Source organism: Stegostoma tigrinum, chromosome 15, assembly GCF_030684315.1.
Source record: "Stegostoma tigrinum isolate sSteTig4 chromosome 15, sSteTig4.hap1, whole genome shotgun sequence".
In the NCBI taxonomy this organism is placed as follows: domain Eukaryota; kingdom Metazoa; phylum Chordata; class Chondrichthyes; order Orectolobiformes; family Stegostomatidae; genus Stegostoma; species Stegostoma tigrinum.
Window position 1 is genome coordinate 13,072,684 of NC_081368.1, and position 19,895 is coordinate 13,092,578.

The 19,895-nt window shown below is 45.2% G+C and overlaps 1 protein-coding gene across 1 annotated transcript in view; it reads left to right on the forward strand.

The window, feature by feature from the left end:
• The window catches only part of si:zfos-2326c3.2 (mitogen-activated protein kinase kinase kinase kinase 4), a 282,941-nt gene extending 264,861 nt beyond the window's left edge, over nucleotides 1-18,080 (forward strand). Inside the window, exons 28-30 of the mRNA XM_059651336.1 lie at nucleotides 7,437-7,596; nucleotides 12,944-13,083; nucleotides 17,689-18,080. Coding sequence (XP_059507319.1) covers nucleotides 7,437-7,596; nucleotides 12,944-13,083; nucleotides 17,689-17,772 — 384 coding nt within the window. The 3' untranslated portion in view covers nucleotides 17,773-18,080. The remainder of the gene's footprint in view (nucleotides 1-7,436; nucleotides 7,597-12,943; nucleotides 13,084-17,688) is intronic.
• The last annotated feature ends 1,815 nt before the right edge of the window (nucleotides 18,081-19,895 follow it).

Below are 19,895 nucleotides of genomic sequence, written 5' to 3' on the forward strand. Positions count from 1 at the left end.
TTTTACCCATGAAAATCGTGAGTGTCTTTTCTAGCTCCTCATACGAAATAGCATTTCTCAATTTTTTTTTGCTGTCCTGTGTCAATTAAACTGATTCAAAAGTATTAGACAGGCAAAATTTAATAACTTTGAATTATTTTTGATAGACAGCAAAAACAACTTGCTGTTGTCTAGCTTCTTAAATGTTATGAAATATTCTAAGCCGCTTTGTAGAAATTGACACAAAGCCGTATAAGGAGATAGTAGACAGTAAGCGTGGTTTTTAGGGGCAATATAAAAACGGAGACAGAGGCCGAAAGAATTAAGAGGGCACTTCCAGCTTATGCTATAGGAAGGATATTATTAAGCTAGAGGGGATTCTCATGAGATTTACCAGGGATGTTGCCACATATGCAGGTTTGGGTTTTCAAGAAAGGCTTGGACATTTTTCACTCAAGCGAAAGTGTTTAAGAGGTGATCTTGATTGATTTATCATCACTTGTGCTGAAGTACACTGAAAAGCGTGTTTACAAGCTGTACAGGCAGATCATAGTAAACAAGGACATGCCGATATAAAGACTTAGACAGAGACATACAGGTAATAATTTACAAAACATGCACAAGGTGAAATCAACACTAGCAAGATCAGAGATAACAAAACATGGAGCTGGATGAACACAGCAGGCCAAGCAGCATCTTAGGAGCACAAGATCAGCATTATTAGAGGCTAGTGAGTCTATTCATCAATCTATTAATGACTGGAAAGACACTGTTCCTGAACCTGCTGGTGCGTGTGTTCAGGCTTCTGTATCTTCTGCCTGACAGCGGAGGTTGTAGGAGGCCATTACCAGGATGCGATCGGTCTTTGATGATGTTGGTGCCTTTTCACTGCAGCAAGCCGTGTAAATAGAGTCCATGGATAGAAGATAATAAAATGTGAGGCTGGATGAACACAGCAGGCCAAGCAGCATCTCAGGAGCACAAAAGCTGACGTTTCGGGCCTAGACCCTTCATCAGAGAGGGGGATGGGGGGAGGGAACTGGAATAAATAGGGAGAGAGGGGGAGGCGGACCGAAGATGGAGAGTAAAGAAGATAGGTGGAGAGGGTGTAGGTGGGGAGGTAGGGAGGGGATAGGTCAGTCCAGGGAAGACGGACAGGTCAAGGAGGTGGGATGAGGTTAGTAGGTAGCTGGGGGTGCGGCTTGGGGTGGGAGGAAGGGATGGGTGAGAGGAAGAACCGGTTAGGGAGGCAGAGACAGGTTGGACTGGTTTTGGGATGCAGTGGGTGGGGGGGAAGAGCTGGGCTGGTTGTGTGGTGCAGTGGGGGGAGGGGATGAACTGGGCTGGTTGAGGGATGCAGTGGGGGAAGGGGAGACCTTTACATCGCCGAGGCCAGACGCCAACTCTCCGACACCACCTCCTACCGCCTCCTCGATCATGACCCCACACCCGAGCACCAAACCATCATCTCCAACACCATTCATGACCTCATCACCTCAGGGGACCTCCCACCCACAGCCTCCAACCTCATTGTTCCCCAACCCCGCACGGCCCGTTTCTATCTCCTTCCCAAAATCCACAAACCTGCCTGCCCTGGTCGACCCATCGTCTCAGCCTGCTCCTGCCCCACCGAACTCATCTCCACCTATCTGGACTCCATTTTCTCCCCTTTGGTCCAGGAACTCCCCACCTATGTCCGTGACACCACCCACGCCCTCCACCTCCTCCAGGACTTCCAATTCCCTGGCCCCCAACACCTCATATTCACCATGGACGTCCAGTCCCTGTACACCTGCATTCCGCATGGAGATGGCCTCAAGGCCCTCCGCTTCTTCCTGTCCCGCAGGCCCGACCAGGCCCCCTCCACCGACACTCTCATCCGCCTAGCGGAACTCGTCCTCACACTCAACAACTTCTCTTTTGACTCCTCCCACTTCCTACAGACTAAGGGGGTGGCCATGGGCACCCGCATGGGCCCCAGCTATGCCTGCCTCTTTGTAGGTTACGTGGAACAGTCCATCTTCCGCACCTACACAGGCCCCAAACCCCACCTCTTCCTCCGGTACATTGATGACTGTATCGGCGCCGCCTCTTGCTCCCCAGAGGAGCTCGAACAGTTCATCCACTTCACCAACACCTTCCACCCCAACCTTCAGTTCACCTGGGCCATCTCCAGCACATCCCTCACCTTCCTGGACCTCTCAGTCTCCATCTCAGGCAACCAGCTTGTAACTGATGTCCATTACAAGCCCACCGACTCCCACAGCTACCTAGAATACACCTCCTCCCACCCACCCTCCTGCAAAAATTCCATCCCCTATTCCCAATTCCTCCGCCTCCGCCGCATCTGCTCCCACGATAAGACATTCCACTCCCGCACATCCCAGATGTCCAAGTTCTTTAAGGACCGCAACTTCCCCCCCACGGTGATTGAGAACGCCCTTGACCGCGTCTCCCGCATTTCCCGCGACACATCCCTCACACCCCGCCCCCGCCACAACCGCCCCAAGAGGATCCCCCTCGTTCTCACACACCACCCTACCAACCTCCGGATACAACGCATTATCCTCCGACACTTCCGCCATTTACAATCCGACCCCACCACCCAAGACATTTTTCCATCCCCACCCCTGTCTGCTTTCCGGAGAGACCACTCTCTCCGTGACTCCCTTGTTCGCTCCACACTGCCCTCCAACCCCACCACACCCGGCACCTTCCCCTGCCACCGCAGGAAATGCTACACTTGTCCCCACACCTCCTCCCTCACCCCCATCCCAGGCCCCAAGATGACATTCCACATTAAGCAGAGGTTCACCTGCACATCTGCCAATGTGGTATACTGCATCCACTGTACCCGGTGCGGCTTTCTCTACATTGGGGAAACCAAGCGGAGGCTTGGGGACCGCTTTGCAGAACACCTCCGCTCAGTTCGCAACAAACAACTGCACCTCCCAGTCGCAAACCATTTCCACTCCCCCTCCCATTCTCTTGATGACATGTCCATCATGGGCCTCCTGCACTGCCACAATGATGCCACCCGAAGGTTGCAGGAACAGCAACTCATATTCCGCCTGGGAACCCTGCAGCCATATGGTATCAATGTGGACTTCACCAGTTTCAAAATCTCCCCTTCCCCCACTGCACCACACAACCAGCCCAGCTCTTCCCCCCCACCCACTGCATCCCAAAACCAGTCCAACCTGTCTCTGCCTCCCTAACCGGTTCTTCCTCTCACCCATCCCTTCCTCCCACCCCAAGCCGCACCCCCAGCTACCTACTAACCTCATCCCACCTCCTTGACCTGTCCGTCTTCCCTGGACTGACCTATCCCCTCCCTACCTCCCCACCTACACCCTCTCCACCTATCTTCTTTACTCTCCATCTTCGGTCCGCCTCCCCCTCCCTCCCTATTTATTCCAGTTCCCTCCCCCCATCCCCCTCTCTGATGAAGGGTCTAGGCCCGAAACGTCAGCTTTTGTGGTCCTGAGATGCTGCTTGGCCTGCTGTGTTCATCCAGCCTCACATTTTATTATCTTGGAATCTCCAGCATCTGCAGTTCCCATTATCTCCATGGATAGAAGGTTGGCTTTTGTGATGGTCTAGACACACCACCTTCTGTAGTTTCTCACATCCTGGGCAGAGCAGTTCCATACCAGGCCGTATGCACTCGGACAATATGCTGTCAATGGTGCATCTGTATAAGGTGGTGAGGGATCTTGTGGTCATGTCAAATCTTCTGAGCCGCCTGAGGAAGAAGAGATGGTGTTGGATTCTTGACCATCGCATATACATGGGAAGTCCAAGACAGATTATTGGTTATTGTCACTCCAAGGAACTTGACGCCCTCCACCCTTTCAACCTTAGCTCCGTGGATGTAGATGGGGCATGTTCTCCTCCTTTCTTTCTGAAGTCGATGATCAATTCTTTAGTCTTGCCAACATTCAGAGGCGGATTGTTTTCATTGCACCGCATCACCAAGCCATCTGTCTCCCTTCGGTATTTTGACTCGACATGATTAAATATCTGACCTACCACAGTGGTGTCGTCAGCGAACTTGTAAGTGGCTATCATTTGGAATTTGGCAACACAGTATTAGGTGTACAGGGACTACAGTAGGGGGCTGAGGAACATCCTTGGCGTCTCCAGTGTTGAATGTTATTGTGGAGAGGGTGCAGTTACCTATCCTCACTGATTGCAGCCTATGGCTCAGAAAGCTGAGGACCCACTTGCAGAGGGCGGGGCTGAGACCAAGGTCACGAAGTTTCGAGATCAGTTTGGAGGGGATAATGGTGTTGAAGGCGGAGCTGTAGTCGATGAGCAGGAGTCTGATGTAGGTGTCCTTGTTGTCCAAATGTTCTTGCGGTGAGTGCAGGACTAGGGATATAGCATCTGCTGTGGGCCTGTTACTTTGGTAGGCAAACTGTAGGGGATTTAGACAGGCTGGGAGACCAGAATTGATGTGGGCCATGACCAGTCTTTCAAAGCACTTCATGGTCTTGGAGGTCAGAGCCATGGGGGCGGTACTCACTAAGGCTCATTGCATGTATTTTCTTGGGTACAGGGTGATGGTGGTCTTCTTGAAGAAGGTGGGGACTTCTGCTTGTGGGAGGGAGAAGTTGAAGATGTCGGTGAATATCTCTGCCAATTCGTCAGCACAGGTTCAGAGTATTCAGCTGGGGACACCATCTGGGCCTGTTGCTTTCCTTGGGTTGACTCCCAGGAAAGCTGATCTGACTTCTGAAGCGGTGACAAAGGGAACAGGTGTATCCGGGGCTGACGGGTCAGGCATGGCCACAGAGCTGGCATTCTGCTCAAACCCAGCATAGAAAGCATGGAGCGTGTTGAGGAGGGATGTGTCTTTGTCTGCTATCTTGCTCTGCTTCATTTTGTATCCAGAAATGTTGTTTAGGCCTGACCATAGGCGGCAGGAGTCTGCTTGGTAGGTTTGGGCTTTTAAACTTAATAAAGGTTTATAAGATCATGAGGGGTACATTCGACTTAATTTCCATATGTTGGGGGATTTCATGAGTAGGGGGCATATCTTTAAAGTGAGGAAGAGAGATTTAGAAAAGACATGAGGGGGAAATTTTATACACAGAGAGTGGTTTGCATGTGGAATGAGCTTCCTGAAAAGGTGGTGGATGTGGGCACAGTTACAACATTTAAAAGAGATTTAGATAAAAACATGAACAGGAAAGGTTAGGTGGGATATGGTTCAGGAGCAGGCAGGTGGGACTAATTTAGTTTGGAATTATGTTCATCATAGACTGATGAGTCTGTTTATATGACTCTATGACTCTAAAATTCTTGCTATTTTGCTGCATGGAATTGATTTTCTAGACATTAATATTGAATGGCAGCTGTTTGCTTTCAATTAATTTATTTTGAGAACGATGTGCATCAACAGCTCTGTTTCCCACAAGACAAGAACATTAGTCCTATCAAATCTTGAAACCTATTCTGTCATTCAATTCGATCTTTGCTGATTTTCTCTTCAAATCTAATTGTCCATTTGTACTCGGATTCCTTGATGCCTTTGAATTCTATCAGCCATGGGTTAGTTGGAATTAGCACCAACCTCTGACTTGTGAGTTCAAGTCCTATTTCCAGACTCTTTGAGCATATAGACCACACTGAGCACTCAGTGAAGTCCTATGGAGAGTGCTGTGCCTTCTTCAAATGTGCCATTAAACTAAATTCTCCATCCTCCCTCTTGGTTGACATGAGTGTTGTTCACTCTCAGTTCTCCAGCTGTTGAATGAACCACCGAGGCCAGATGTGTCAGTGGCTGGAGAGACTGGAAGAGAATCTGTTATAGAGCACACATCCTCAGAGCAGCCAGTCAGCTGAGAGGGACTGCCACCCAAGTTCCTTGGCTTGTACTTACCCCCGCAACTAACGCCACCAAATCAGAGTTATATAGTCATTGACACATTGCTTTTGTAGGGATTTTACGGTGTACAAGCAGGCTGCTGTGTTTCCAACATGAAAACAGCTACTCTTCTGTCAGTCATGTGCTGTGGGATGCTGGGAAGAGAGTTTGAAAATTGCCTAAAAAAAATTAAATCTTAGCAATCGTTACTGGAGGGGGTGCAGAGGAGGTTCACTGGGTTGATTCCAGAGTTTAGAGGGTTGGCTGATGAGGAGAGTTTGGGTAGACTGGGACTATACTCATTGGAATTTATAAGAATGAGGTTGGCGGGGATGGTGTTCTTTTTGAAACATATAAAGTTATGAAGGGAATAGGTAAGATAGAAGCAGGGAGGATGTTTCCACTGGCAGGTGGAACTAAAACTAAGGGGGCATAGCCTCAAAATAAAGGAGAGCAGATTTAGGATTTAGTTGAGGAGAAATATCTTCTCTCAAAGGGTTGTGAATCTGTAGAATTCCCTGCCCACTGAAGCAGTTGAGTCTACCCTGTTGAATGTTTTCAAGGCAAAGAAAGATAGAGTTTTAAACAGTGACGGAATGAAGGGTTATGGTGAGCGGTCAGGTAAGTGGAGCTGAGTCCATGAGAAAGATCAGCCATGGTTTTATTTTATGATGGAGCAGGCTTAAGGGGCCAGTTGCTCACATTTACAAATGGTTAAAATCGTTACAAAAGACCCAGTGTCAATGGCCTTTTGGGAGAAGAGAATTCCAAATTTCTGGCTCTCCATAAAGGATGATAAATGAGAGTTTGTCACTGTATCAGGTAAATAGGTCATTTCGCTTCAAAGCAGAAAACTTGCATCAAGGTAACCCTCAGCCTGAAACAGTTAATGTTGCTCAGCACAGATACACACTAGGCACAGATTGTGCAGCACGATAGACTGAAGGGAAATGATTGGCTGATCTGCCCTCTTTTTATTGCCACGGACCCTGCTTTGAGAGCTGGCTGCTTTATAAGTCTCTAAAAATAAAACACCCCCTCGGTGCCTTTAGCTGTTGCATGGCATGCAGCTTGTGGAGCCTGCTCAACTGATAGGGGATCTTGTTTTGGGAATCACCTGATGGAGAGCAAGCCTTTATTAAGCTGGCTTCCTGTCAAGTGCTCCAGTTTTGTTTGGAAGCACAGCAATTGAAATTCAGGCACTCTCCTGCCTTCATTCACACTTACCTCATGAGAATAACAAGGCAGCGGATGAAAATTGCCCTCCGACTGTGGATGCCTGTACTGATGCTCAGGATAGTAGTCGCTGAAAAATGGACTTCTGTCGTCAGCTTAAACATGAACAGCCTGGCAAGTAGAGAAGAAAGAAACTGGGTGTTTCTGCAGTTCTGTTTGCAGCAAATGAGACTCTTTTCTTAAAAAAATAACTAAATAGCAAATACGAGACTTCATTGTTATAACTCTCTGATTGAATTATGATGCCTAAACTGTTATGGTACTCTCCTGTGTGACTAATGTTTTTTCTTTCTAGCATTAGCCATATTTCTGACTAAATAGTAATGTTTTGATGTGAACCTTCATTCAGATTCAGGGCAACATTCACCCACACACAATTATCATCCTTCCGAACACTAATGGAATGGAGCTGTTGGTCTGTTACGAGGATGAAGGGGTCTACATCAATACCTATGGCCGGATCACAAAGGAGATGGTTGTGCAGTGGGGGGAAATGCCAACCTCAGTTGGTATGTACACACTTTCCAGCTGTTTGACAGCAAAAAGCTTCATTTCTTGCTTGTTGTGTTTGCTTTCTTTCGTGACACCCACTGCTGTGACAAAAGTCTCAGTAAAATTACTGATATTTTGCGAGGGGTTTAGAACAAATATCTGTCCTTGTATCTGCCCAGAGCTCACTTCTTTCTTCAGATTATGTATGTTTCTTTAAACTCTTGCATGCATATTTCGGCATTTTTATAAGTGGTTTCTCATTTGTCGAGAAGTAAACTTATAACAGGATTCTCAATTAAGTTAGAACATAGAACATAGAACAGTACAGCACAGAACAGTCCCTTCAGCCCACGATGTTGTGCCGACCATTGATCCTCATGGATGCACCCTCAAATTTCTGTGACCATATACATGTCCAGCAGTCTCTTAAATGACCCCAATGACCTTGCTTCCACAACTGCTGCTTGTTGTGTAATTCTTTCAATAGAGCAGTCAAATCCCTTCTATTTTACATCTGTCATTTTAAATGTTTTTGTTTTAAGAAAACTAAATACAGTAGTTGTCAGAAATCTTCATGGAAAACAGAATGCTCAAAACTGGAATGGGACTATTGTGTACAATTTCGGTCCCTTTATTTGAATAAAAGGATTTACATTGGAAGCAATCCAGAGGAAGTTCCTTAGACTGATTCCAGAGGTGAGCGTTTTGTCTTATGAAGAGAGGTTGAGCAGGTTTGGACTGTAGTCTCTGGAACTTAGGAGGATGAGTGGGGATCTAATTGAGGTATTTAAGACACTAAAGGAAATTGAGAAAGTAGACATAGAAAACATGTTTCCTGTCTTTGGGCAGTATAGAATGAAAGGTCATAGTTTTAGGATAAGGTGTGGCATGTGTAAAACAGAGATGAAGAGAAATTACTTCTCTCAAAGGATCATGAATCTGTGGAATTCACTGGCCCAGAGCGTGTTTGATGCCAGCACATTGAGTATATTTAAGGAGGAGATAGATCGATTTTTAATTAGCACTGAGTTGAAGGGTAATGGAGAGCGGGCAGAAAAGTGGAGTTGAGGCCGAGATGAGATCAACCACGAACATATTAAATGACAGAGCAAACTCGGGGGGCTGAACTTCCTCCTCCTGTTCCTAGTTCCTATGTTACATAGAACATAGAACATCCTCAGCAACTCCCAAGGCCTCTGTACAAAAAGAGAAACCTTCCTGTAATAGGATACTGGTCTGAAAGTTTAGCCCTAATATGCTTCTGAGCAGCAGTGAGAGAGGAGTTACAAGCATGAAAGCTGAAAGGAGCGGTTGCTTGAACACTTTAAATACAGGACAACTTTTAAAAAGAAAATCTACAAGTTTCCCTCTGGCTAAATACCCTGATTAGCAGGCTAGCTGCATGTCAGGTAGGAAATACTGCAACCAAAGACTGTATGAGACCAAACAACAGGCAGCCAAAGATTGTGGGCTGGGAGAGAATCGTGGAATGTGGAGCTATGAATAGATTAGTGTGTTGGAAAGAAAGAATATTCTTCTGATCCTCTGGATTACAACTGATGTGGCAGTTCCCTTGTGGAAGTGGAAAATGTTTGAAACTGGAGCGAAACTAATTTTTAAAATTTTGACTTCTCTCCATTCTCAGCAGTTCAAATAATTTCCATTGACTCTTGTTTCAGTTTGCATGGATGCTAGTTGACCTACTGAGCTATTTCCAGCGTTTTCTGTTTTTATTGTCCTCGTATAAAATATGTTCACTTATATAGCTATTTTGCAAACAGTTCTGCATGTGGAGAAGACGTTTCTGCTGGTAGGAAAGACCAGGATCAGAGTGAAGAAACAACCCTTTAGAACTGAGATGAGGAGGATTTTCTTCAGCCAGAGGGTATTTAATCCGTGGATCTCATTGCCACAGAGGGCTGTGGAGGCCAAGTTATTGGATGTAGTTAAAACAGAGATAGATAGGTCCTTGATTAGCAAGGGGATGAAAGGTTATGGGGAGAAGGCAAGAGAATAGGGTTAAGAAGCATGTCAACTCTGATTGAATGGTGGAGCAGACTCGATTGGCCACATGGTCTAATTCTGTTCCTATGCCATATGGTGTTATGGCAAAGGGATATAGTGACAGATCATAAATCAGTTAGTAATTGAGTAATCAGTTAGTAAGTAAAGATAGAATTAGAGTTTAATTTCTCAGATACCAAACTGAATACAAATAATCCACTGGGTTACTCATTTCCGCTGTCTCTGCTGAGTTCAGTTTTTGCATGTTTAACCATGATCCAAAAGGCTGCAAGCTTCAGGTGTATTCATTTAAACTGAGCCGAGGCTACATTGAATGTCCCGTTAGTCTGCATAAATGTTCATTCTAGCACCTATAGCACGGTTCAACAACCCTCAGGGTGTTGGCTTGATATTTTGGTCAGTATTCACTCCTCGACCTGAAGCCATACGTCAGGCATTTCTACAATTTAGAATCACAGAATCCCTGCAGTGTAGAAGCAAGCCACTCAGCTCATCGAGTCTACGCTGATCCTCTGAAGAGTAGCCAAGCCAGACCTCCTCCATCCTTGTGACCCTGCATTTCCCCTGGCTAACCCACCGAGCCTGCACATCCCTGGACATTATGGGGCAACTTAGGATGGCCAATCCACCTAACCTGCGCATCTTTGGACTTTGGAGTTTGGACTGTGGGAGGAAACTGGAGCACCCAGAGGAAATCCACACAGACACATTTCTGAAATCTGTCTGTGTATAAAGTAGCTGTTGTGTTTACACGTACACAACACCATACTTCACACACGGATCACAGAGCAGTATTTTTTTTTAATTCATGTGATCTGGGCATCACTGGCTAGGTCACTATTTACTGCCCATCCCTAATTGCCCAGTTTAAGGTCAACTACATTGTTGTGGGTCTAGAGTCACATGTAGGCCAGAGGAGGGAAGGATGGCAGATTTCCTTCCCTAAAGGGCACTCATGAACTGAATGGATTTATACAACAGTGGCAGTATAATCACCATTAGGCTATTATTTCATATTCTCATTGAATTCACATTTCACCGTCTGCCAGGGCGGGACTCCAACCCTTCTCCTCAGTCATGTCTACTTTATAGCTTGTCATGTGCTTTACTGTTTTAAATGAACTAACCCAAGATGTTAATGGATGCCTGGCAAGTGAATAAGACCATTATCATTAATATGATGATTTTAACATTATGGTTAGAGGAGAGGGTAATGGAGTTGGTGAAGGAAGGAATAAAATTCTGACAGAGCTGGACAGACTGGTTGCAAATTTAATGCGACCCCTGTCTGCGCTTGAAGGCAGCTTTATTGTTCCTGGGTCATACAGACTGCGGCTCACCACCATGTTCACAACAGAAATCAGACAACAAGAATAATTCATGGGCTTTCCAGAAATAGTCATATCCTATGAAAGCACACAAAACATTTATATAAGTGAATAAAGATACAGTTGCCAATGGTGGATTGATTAAACATTAGGGATGTGCAAAATTGGTTGTGTACAGAGATCTGAGGGGTTTGTAGGACTCTTGCAAAGATTTGTACCTCAGTTTGTGGATGAGATTGTTGACTTGCTCACTGACTGATCATCACTATGCTAGGTAACATCATCAGTGCAGCCTCCGATGAAGCGATGTTGTTCTACTTGACGTGGTATTTATATGATCCGGTCTGCTAAGTTGGGTTGTGTCATTTCTGGCTCTGTTCTGCATGGGTTTGTAGATGAGGTCTAATTCCACATGTTTGTTGATTGCATTATAGGTTAAAAACCAGGCCCCTAGCCTCTTGGTGTGTGCCTGTGGTTAGCTTGAGCTAGGGTGGCCACAGTGGCCCATTTAAATCGATGGCCTTCAATGTCCAATTGCACTGATGGAAAATTCATGGTGTCGTTTTCCTGCTAGCTGATGTTCATGTATCCTGATGATCTGGCTGATGTAATATTTGCGGCAGTCATTGCAAGCTTTTTTATAAACTACGTTGGCTTTGCATGTCATAGGTATGGGGTCTTTTGGTCCTTGTAGACCAAAAACATGTGGAATTAGACACCACATACCAACCCATGCAGAACAGAAGTGGAAATGATACAACCCATCTTAACAGACTGGATCATATAATTACCGAGTAGTGTACAACATCACTTCATCGGAGACTGCACTGATGGTGTCACCTCACATGGTGTCAGAATGCCTATATGATAACCAGCCAGGGTTTGTGAGACTGAGCAGGTCATGCAGAGAGAGACTTGCACAGCATTTAATGTATCAAGAGTCACTATCAAGGCATGGCACCGCAGTGGAGTTAAAATTGTTTCCAAGATGGTAGGAACTGCAGATGCTGGAGAATCTGAGATAACAAGATGTAGAGCTGGATGAACACAGCAGGCCAAGCAGCATCAGAGGAGCAGGGAGGCTGATGTTTCGGGCCTAGACCCTTCTTCACCTTCTTCAGATCCTCCAGCATCTGCAGTTCCTACTATCTCTCAAAACATGACACACTACATACGATGCTGGAGGTTTTGCTATTGATATGTCCCTTCTGCCAGTCAATATGAATAGATACCACCTTCAGTGAGCCCACACTTTAATTTCCAATTCAGAAAGTGATGAGTCCAAGGGGGCACGCAGATGTGAGCTCAAAAATTATCTTCCATGAGAGAGTGCTGCCCTGTTGGAATTAAAAATGGATGAAATGTTAACCCCGAACCTTTCACAGATCTGTCTTTTTAGCATCTTCAAGAGTCAAGTGAAGGAGGGTGGCATGGTTTGAGCGGAGTAGTGTAGCGGTTAGTACTGTTGCCTCAGAGCGCCAAGACCTGGGCTTGATCCAACACTCAGGAACTGTCTGTGCCAAGTTTACACATTTTCCCCATGTCGTCTAGGTGTCCTGGTTTCCTCCCACAGCCCAAAGATTTGCGGGTTGTGTGGATTGGCCATGCTAAATTATCCCATATTGCCCATGGATGTGCAGGCTAGGTAGATTGGTGCATGGGAAATGCAGGGCTACAGGGATGGGGTGGATCTGAGTGGAATGTTCTTCGGAGGGTCATTGTGGACTCGATGGGCTGAATGGCCTGCTGCCATACTGTAAGGATTCTATGAATTCTGTGAAAGTGGAAGAAAATCTTTTTTGTTTGACAGGGAGGTGAAGTGGGAATGCTGAGGTTAAACGCTTGGTAAACAAGGACCAAACTTTCTCCCAGTTCTGAAAAGGGGCTCTGAAATATTAACTCTGCTTTCTCTCCACAGATGCTGCCAGACCTGCTGAGTTTCTGTTTTTGCGTTAGATTTCCAGCATCAACAGTTCATTGTCTTATCAAACTTTTTCATTTTATTTTGCAGCCTATATCCAATCAAATCACATAATGGGATGGGGAGAGAAGGCAATTGAGCTCCGTTGTGTGGAAAATGGGTGTCTGGATGGAGTGTTTATGCACAAAAAGGCACAGAAATTGAAATTCCTGTGTGAGCGGAATGACAAGGTAAAACCCGGAATTAGGAATTTCATGCTAATGTTTAAACGCTCACAATACTACTCTCAGGCTCAGAGATTTCTGGAGTTTGTTAATTTGATTAACGTACCTTGTTAGTGATTTTTGATACTTCTTGAATACTTTGCTGTCTCTATGCTTTTATTCATTCATGAAGGGCAACTTTTTCACACAGAGGGTGACATGTATATGGAATGAACTGCCAGAGGAAGTGGTAGATGCAGGCTCAGTTACAATATTTAAACAGGTGCATGAATAGGAGAGATTGAGAGGGATGTGGGCCAAATGCAGGCAAATGGGACTTGTTTAATTTGTAAAACCTGGTCAGCATGGACAAGATGGATCAAAGGGTCCGCTTCCATGTAAACGGCTCACTGACTGGGTCATCATTAATTGTCCACCCTTAATTGCCCAGAGAGCAATTAAGAGTCAATTATGTTGCTGTGGGTTTCGAGTCCTATGTAGACCAGAATATCAGATTTTCATCACTGAAAGGGTGTCAGATGAGTCTTCATGGCAATTGTTACATGATTGTCATTAGACTATATTTTCCCTGAATTTTTTTTGTTTGTTGTTGTATTAAATTCGAGTTTCACGACTTACCTTGGTCAGGTTCAAACCCATATTCCCAGAACATTTGCTTGGGGTTCTGGATTACTAGTCTAGTGACATTAACATGATACCACAGCCTCTCCCAATATTGAGTTCTCATCTGGCCCCCAAAATATACCATTAACTTTTTTTTCTTTTTTCTAAACCTGGGACAGCTAATTCTATGAAATGGTTTCTGATTCAGAAAGTTGGCATTCCAGGGATTTGAGTACATCATTTAAGCAGTGCAGCAGCATCAAGGGAGTTTTGCATTGACTGAGGTGATAACATTCAGGTGAAATGTTGAACTGTGGCCTCATCTGTCTGTTTAAGTGCGTTGCACAGTAAAAAGCAAAATCCCAAGATATGTATGAGTTAACAAAATGTGGGACTGGAGGAACATAGCAGGCCAGGCAGCATGAGAGGAACAGGAAAGCTAACGTTTCGGGTCCGGACCCTACTTCTTGTATCTCTGACTCCAGCATCTGCAGTTCTTGCTATCCCAAGATAAATGGTCTTGTAGCTCAATAATAACATCCCCTAGCTCTGGTCTACAGCATCCAGAATAAGTCCAACCTCAGGGTGTGATGGCCACAGAACTGTGTTGTAACATATTCAAACACACTGATTAAAAAGTAAAAGAAAAAATCCATGACCAATACTCAGGAACTCAAAATTAATCGACAAGTCACTTACCTTCTTGCTTCTGTAAACCTGGTAGTTTTACTTTCCTAAGGGACTGGCCCAACCCTTCAGGACTTCAGTCATGTAGAAAGGCTAGTCAAGCGTTAAAGGGAGATTTAATAGCTTTTTTCAAAATATGAGAGGTTTAAATAGAGTTGATGGGAAGAATGGGTGATGACCTGGTAACAAAAGCATGCAGGTAATCAGCAAATGCATCAGAGGAGAACCGAGAAGAATTTTGTTTACCTGCAGAGTTATGATCGGAAAGGTTCTGCCTTAAAGGACAGCGCAAGCAAAGCCAATAACGCCTTCAAGAGGATACAACTGCAGCGCAATGAGGAAATATTAGCAGACTAGGGATACTGGAAGCTCTTTCAGAGGCATGATGGATTGAATGACCTTTTTATTATTGATTTGTGGGATGTGGGTGTCACTGGCTGGGCCCAGCATTTATTGGACGTCCCTAGTTGCCCTTGAGAAGGTGGTGTTGAGCTGCCTTCTTGAACCACTACAGTCCACCTACTGTCGGTTCACCTACAATGCCATTAGGGAGAGAATTCCAGAATTTTGACCCAGCGACAGTGAAGGAATGGCAATATATTTCCAAGTCAGGATGGTGAGTAGCTTGTCGGGGAACTTGGAGGTGGTGGTGTTCCCATGTATCTGCTGCCCTTGTCCTTCTAGATGGAAGTGGTCATGGGTTTGGTAGGGGCTATCTGAGGATATTTGGTGAATTTAGGCAATGCATCTTGTAGATAGTACACACTGCTATGAGTGAGTGTCAGTGGTGGAGGGAGTGGTTGCTTGTGGATGTGGTGCCAATCAAGAGGGCTGCATTGCCCTGGATGGTGTCAAGCTTCTTGAGTATTCTTGGGGCTGCACCCATCCAGGCAAGTGGAGAGTATTCCATCACACTCCTGACTTGTGCCTTGTTAATGGTAGACAAGCTTTGAGGATTCAGGAGGTGAGTTACTCACCGCAGTATTAACAGCTCTGACCTGCTGTTGCGGCCGCTGTGTTAATGTGGTGAGTGCAGTTGTCTTTCTGGTCAATGGTAACCCCCAGGATGTTGATAGTGGGGTACTCAGTGGTGGTAACACCGTTGAATATCAAGGGTCGGTGGTTAGATTGTCTCTTATTCGTGATGGCCATAGCCTGGCATTTGTGTGGTGCACGTGTTACTTGCCACTTGTCAGCCTAAGCCTGGATATTGTCCAGACCTTGTTCCATTTGAACATAGATTGCTTTTGTAATTGAGGAGTCGCAGATGTGGCTGAACATTATGCAATCATCGGCGAACGTCCCCAATTCTGACCTTATAATGGAGGGAATGTCATTGATGAAGGAACTGAAGGTAGTTGGGCTGAGGACACTACCCTGAGGAACTCCTGCAGAGATGTCTTGGAGCTGAGATGATTGACCTCCAACAACAATGACCATCTTCCTCTGTGTCAGCTATGACTCCAACCACCAGAGAATTTGCCCCCTGATATCAATTGATTCCATTTTTGTTTGGGCTCCTTGGTGCCACACTCATTCGAATGCAGCTTTGATGTCAAGGGCTGTCCCTCAGTGCTTGATAGCACTGTTAATGACACCTTCCAACACTTTACTGATGATTGACAGTAGGCTGATGGGACGTTAATTGGCCAGGTTAGATTTGTCCTGCATTTTGTGTGCAGGACGTACATGGGCAATTTTCCACATTGTCAGATAGATGCCAGTGTTATAACTGTACTAAAATAGCTTGGCTGATGAAGGGTCTAGGCCAAAAACGTCAGCTTTTGTGGTCCTAAGATGCTGCTTGGCTAGGAGAACAGCAAGTTCTCGAGCACAAATCTTCAATACTGTTGCCGGAATATTGTCAGGGCCTGTAGTCTTTGCAGTATTCAGTGTCTCCAACCATTTCTTGATATCACGTGGAATGAATCGAATTTGCTGAAGACTAGTATCTGAAATGCTGGGGACCACTGCAGGAGGCCAAGATGGATCAAACACTCAGCACTTCTGGCAGAAGATGGCTGTGAAAGCTTCAGCCTTATCTTTTGCACTGATGTGCTGTGCATCATTGAGGATGGCGATATTTGTGGAGTCTCATCCTCTGTTGAGTTGCTTAATTGTCCATCGCCATTGATACTGGATGTCGCAAGACAGCAGAGCTTATGTCTGATCCGTTGGTTGTGGGATCCCTTAGCTCTGTCTATCACTTGCTGCTTTCACTGTTTGGAATGCAAGTAAGTCCTGTTTGGTGGCTTCACCAGGTTGGTACCTCATCTTGAGGTATGCCTGGTGCTGCTCCTGCACTCTCCATTGAGCCAGGGTTGATTGCCTGGCTTGATAGTAATGGTTGAATGGGGGATATGAGGTTACAGATTGTGCTGGAGTACAATTCTGCTGCTGTTGATGGCCCACAGAGGCTCATGGATGCCCAGTCTTGGATTTGTGCAAAGTCTGTCCGATTTAACATGGCAATAGAGCCACACAACATGATAGAGGTTGTTCTGAATGTGAAGGCGGGACTTTGTCTCTACAAGGACTGATTAATGGTTACTCTTACCGATACTATCATGGACAGATGCAACTGCAGCTGGCAGATTAGTCAGGATGAAGTCAAATATGTTTTTCCCTCTTGTTGGTTCCCTCTCCACCTGCCGCAGACCCAGTCTAGAAGGTATGTCCTTTAGGATCCGACCAGTTCGATCAGTAGTACTGCTGCTGAGCTACTCTTGATGGTGGACATTGAAATCCTCCAACCAGAGTACATCTTGTGTCCTTGCTATCCACAATGCTTACTCTGAGTACTGATTCATCAGCTGAGGGAGGGTAGTATGTGGTAATCAGCAGGAAGTTTCCTTGTCCATGTTTACCCTGAAGCCATGAGACGTCGTCAGGTCCAGAGTCCTTCTCCAGAGTGATGTAACTGTATAAAATGAAACCTTTGTGTAAATGCAATCTTTTTACTTTGTGTTCGATAGTGTATATTACAGTGACAACAACTTGGATTTGCATGGTACCTTCAGTGTGATAAATAAGCCTGATGTAAATATCCTGGGCAATCCATCCAGATGAGACTTCCAGAGCTGCCATTCTTCAGTGGGTTTTTTTGACTTTTAATTGACATTTTTATAAAGAGATAACATAAAGTGGTGAGCAGACGATCAGCAAATAATGTTGGCCCATTCTATGGTAATCATGTGCCAATTTATAGGTTGGTGCATCAATCCAAATTATTGATGTCATTGTTAAATCTATTATTAATCTGTTAAATATAATTCACTGGCTCTGGTTGTTAACACACTCCACATTTTACTTATTTTCCAGGTGTTCTTTGCCTCGGCTCAGTCTGGTGGATGCAGTCAGATTTATTTTATGACACTTGGTCAGAACTCTCTCTTGAACTGGTAGCCTCCAGGAATCTTGAAAACACTCGCTGGAAGTTGTGTTGCAAAGAAGTGACCATCTTCACATATTTCCAGTCCCATTGACATAAACACTTCTCGAATGATTGTGACAGTGTCAGACAAGAGCTGACCTTCCATCTACAACCAATGCCACAGTTGGGCATAAGCTGTTGCCACGTATTATGCCAATGACCAAAACGATTTTCTGTAATTCTACTGATTTAAGTTCGGGTTGTTGTAGCATATAGATGATATATTACTGTAATGTCAAGCAAAAAAAGAAGCTTAGTGTGCCAACTGTTTGCACATATATATAGATGTGTCCAAGGTCTTTTGCACAACCACACCTCCTATAGTTCACTTGCACTACAAGTGACAACCTCCAATGTTTTACCCCAGTATTTTGTATATGCGGTATTTTAGATGGGTTTTTTGTTAGTAATGCTATTATTAACGCAGTGATGTACTGTATTTTACTTGAGATTAATTCTGTAGCATCTTTTCCAAAGTGACGTTCTGACCCTTCTGACATCCAGTGCACTGCAGCCGCCGGGCTCTGGCTGAGTCTGAAGCAGGTCAGTCAATCACTATCAGGCTATTTACATTGCACTTAGTAGAACTCAGTGAGGTAGATTTTCAACTTGCTGCCTGGGTTTAAGGCCATTGGAAGTGTGAGTAAGCCATTTAACCCCCTAATTATGATGTGGAGTTGCCAGTTTTGGACGGGGGTGGACTAAGTCAGAAGTCACGCAATACCAGTTTATATTCCGACAGGTTTATTTGAAACCACAGGCTTTCAGAGCTCTGCTGAAAGCTTGTAATTTCAAATAAACCTGTTAGACCATAACCTGGTGTCAAGTGACTTCTGACTTTGATTGTTCACTTAGACCATGCCTCATCTCAAGAGTGGGATGGGGAAGGAGGAATGAGGTGAGTGGATGGATGGAGTCTTTCTGACACACCCAATTACATCCGGGTTGGGAACAGTAAAGTACAGAGATCCTTGCCCAAAGGGGACTTGGGGCCCTTGAAGATCATTTGCTGACCTTGTCTCACTGAGTGCTGGTATATGATCGGTGACAGGTGAGGGCCACATTGCACGGGCAGACCACCAGCTGAAACCTGGGCTGAGGAAACTGGGGTGGGGTGGAGGCGGGTATGGGGAGTATATTTGGGAGGGGAGAATGTGGTTGCGCCTTTCCAGGCATAATGTGCCCGGCAGTGGAATCACCAACAGCCAGTCAAGGACCTGGAGAAAGATATCCCACTGCTCTCTAGACTGAGTCCATGTCCCACCTCACTGGGGCCTCTCTGGTGGAGCTGAGAACCCAACAGTAGGCTGCCTGATCAGGCTTGAAACCTGACAGGGCCCCTTGCGCAATGGCTGAGGCAGAGTTGTCACTAAGTAGAGAGTAGGCCCATCTCCACAGTCATTAATTCCCACTTGTTGCGCAGTTTCAGCATTGACTGCTGTGGCTCAAATTTTCAGATTGTGTCCCCTTGTTGTCAATTTCCTCCAGCACGGGTTATGGTTCCTCTGGTAACTCTAACAGTATCCATGCTGTGATGAGTTTCAAATGTCTCAACCTGCCGTACAGAACCAGTTTTGACAGCAGCCAATCTGACTGCAGCATCAGCTTTAAACCTCTGCGAGAGGTTGAAAATCCTCCATCATGGATTTGAAAACTTGAAGCAATCCTCACTCGGTGCCAAACTGTCCTAACAGTTTACCAAGCAAAAAGTTGTGTCTCTAAAGATTTTGTGGCAATTTCGTCATTGCTGACAAACCAACAGGGATGGGAAAGTAAGCCTTATAAGTTGAGTTTGTAGCACGCCCTCATCACATCAATATTTTAGCAACAGTTATAATTTCCCTTTACTTTGCTCATATCAAAATTTAAATTGGATTTCTGCAGTAAAGTCTCCCACAAGAGGGAAGACAATAATATTTGATGGTGCAAGTTCAGGTGGAGGTGCTATTTAAGATTTTTGAAGATTTTTGCAGAATTCCCTGCCCCATCCCTTACAGGTCACATGCTAGCAATTAATTAACCATTGTCCAGGATTTATTGTGCTCCACTACAGATACATTTTCTGATTTTTCATCCTATACTTAAGGCATGAGAA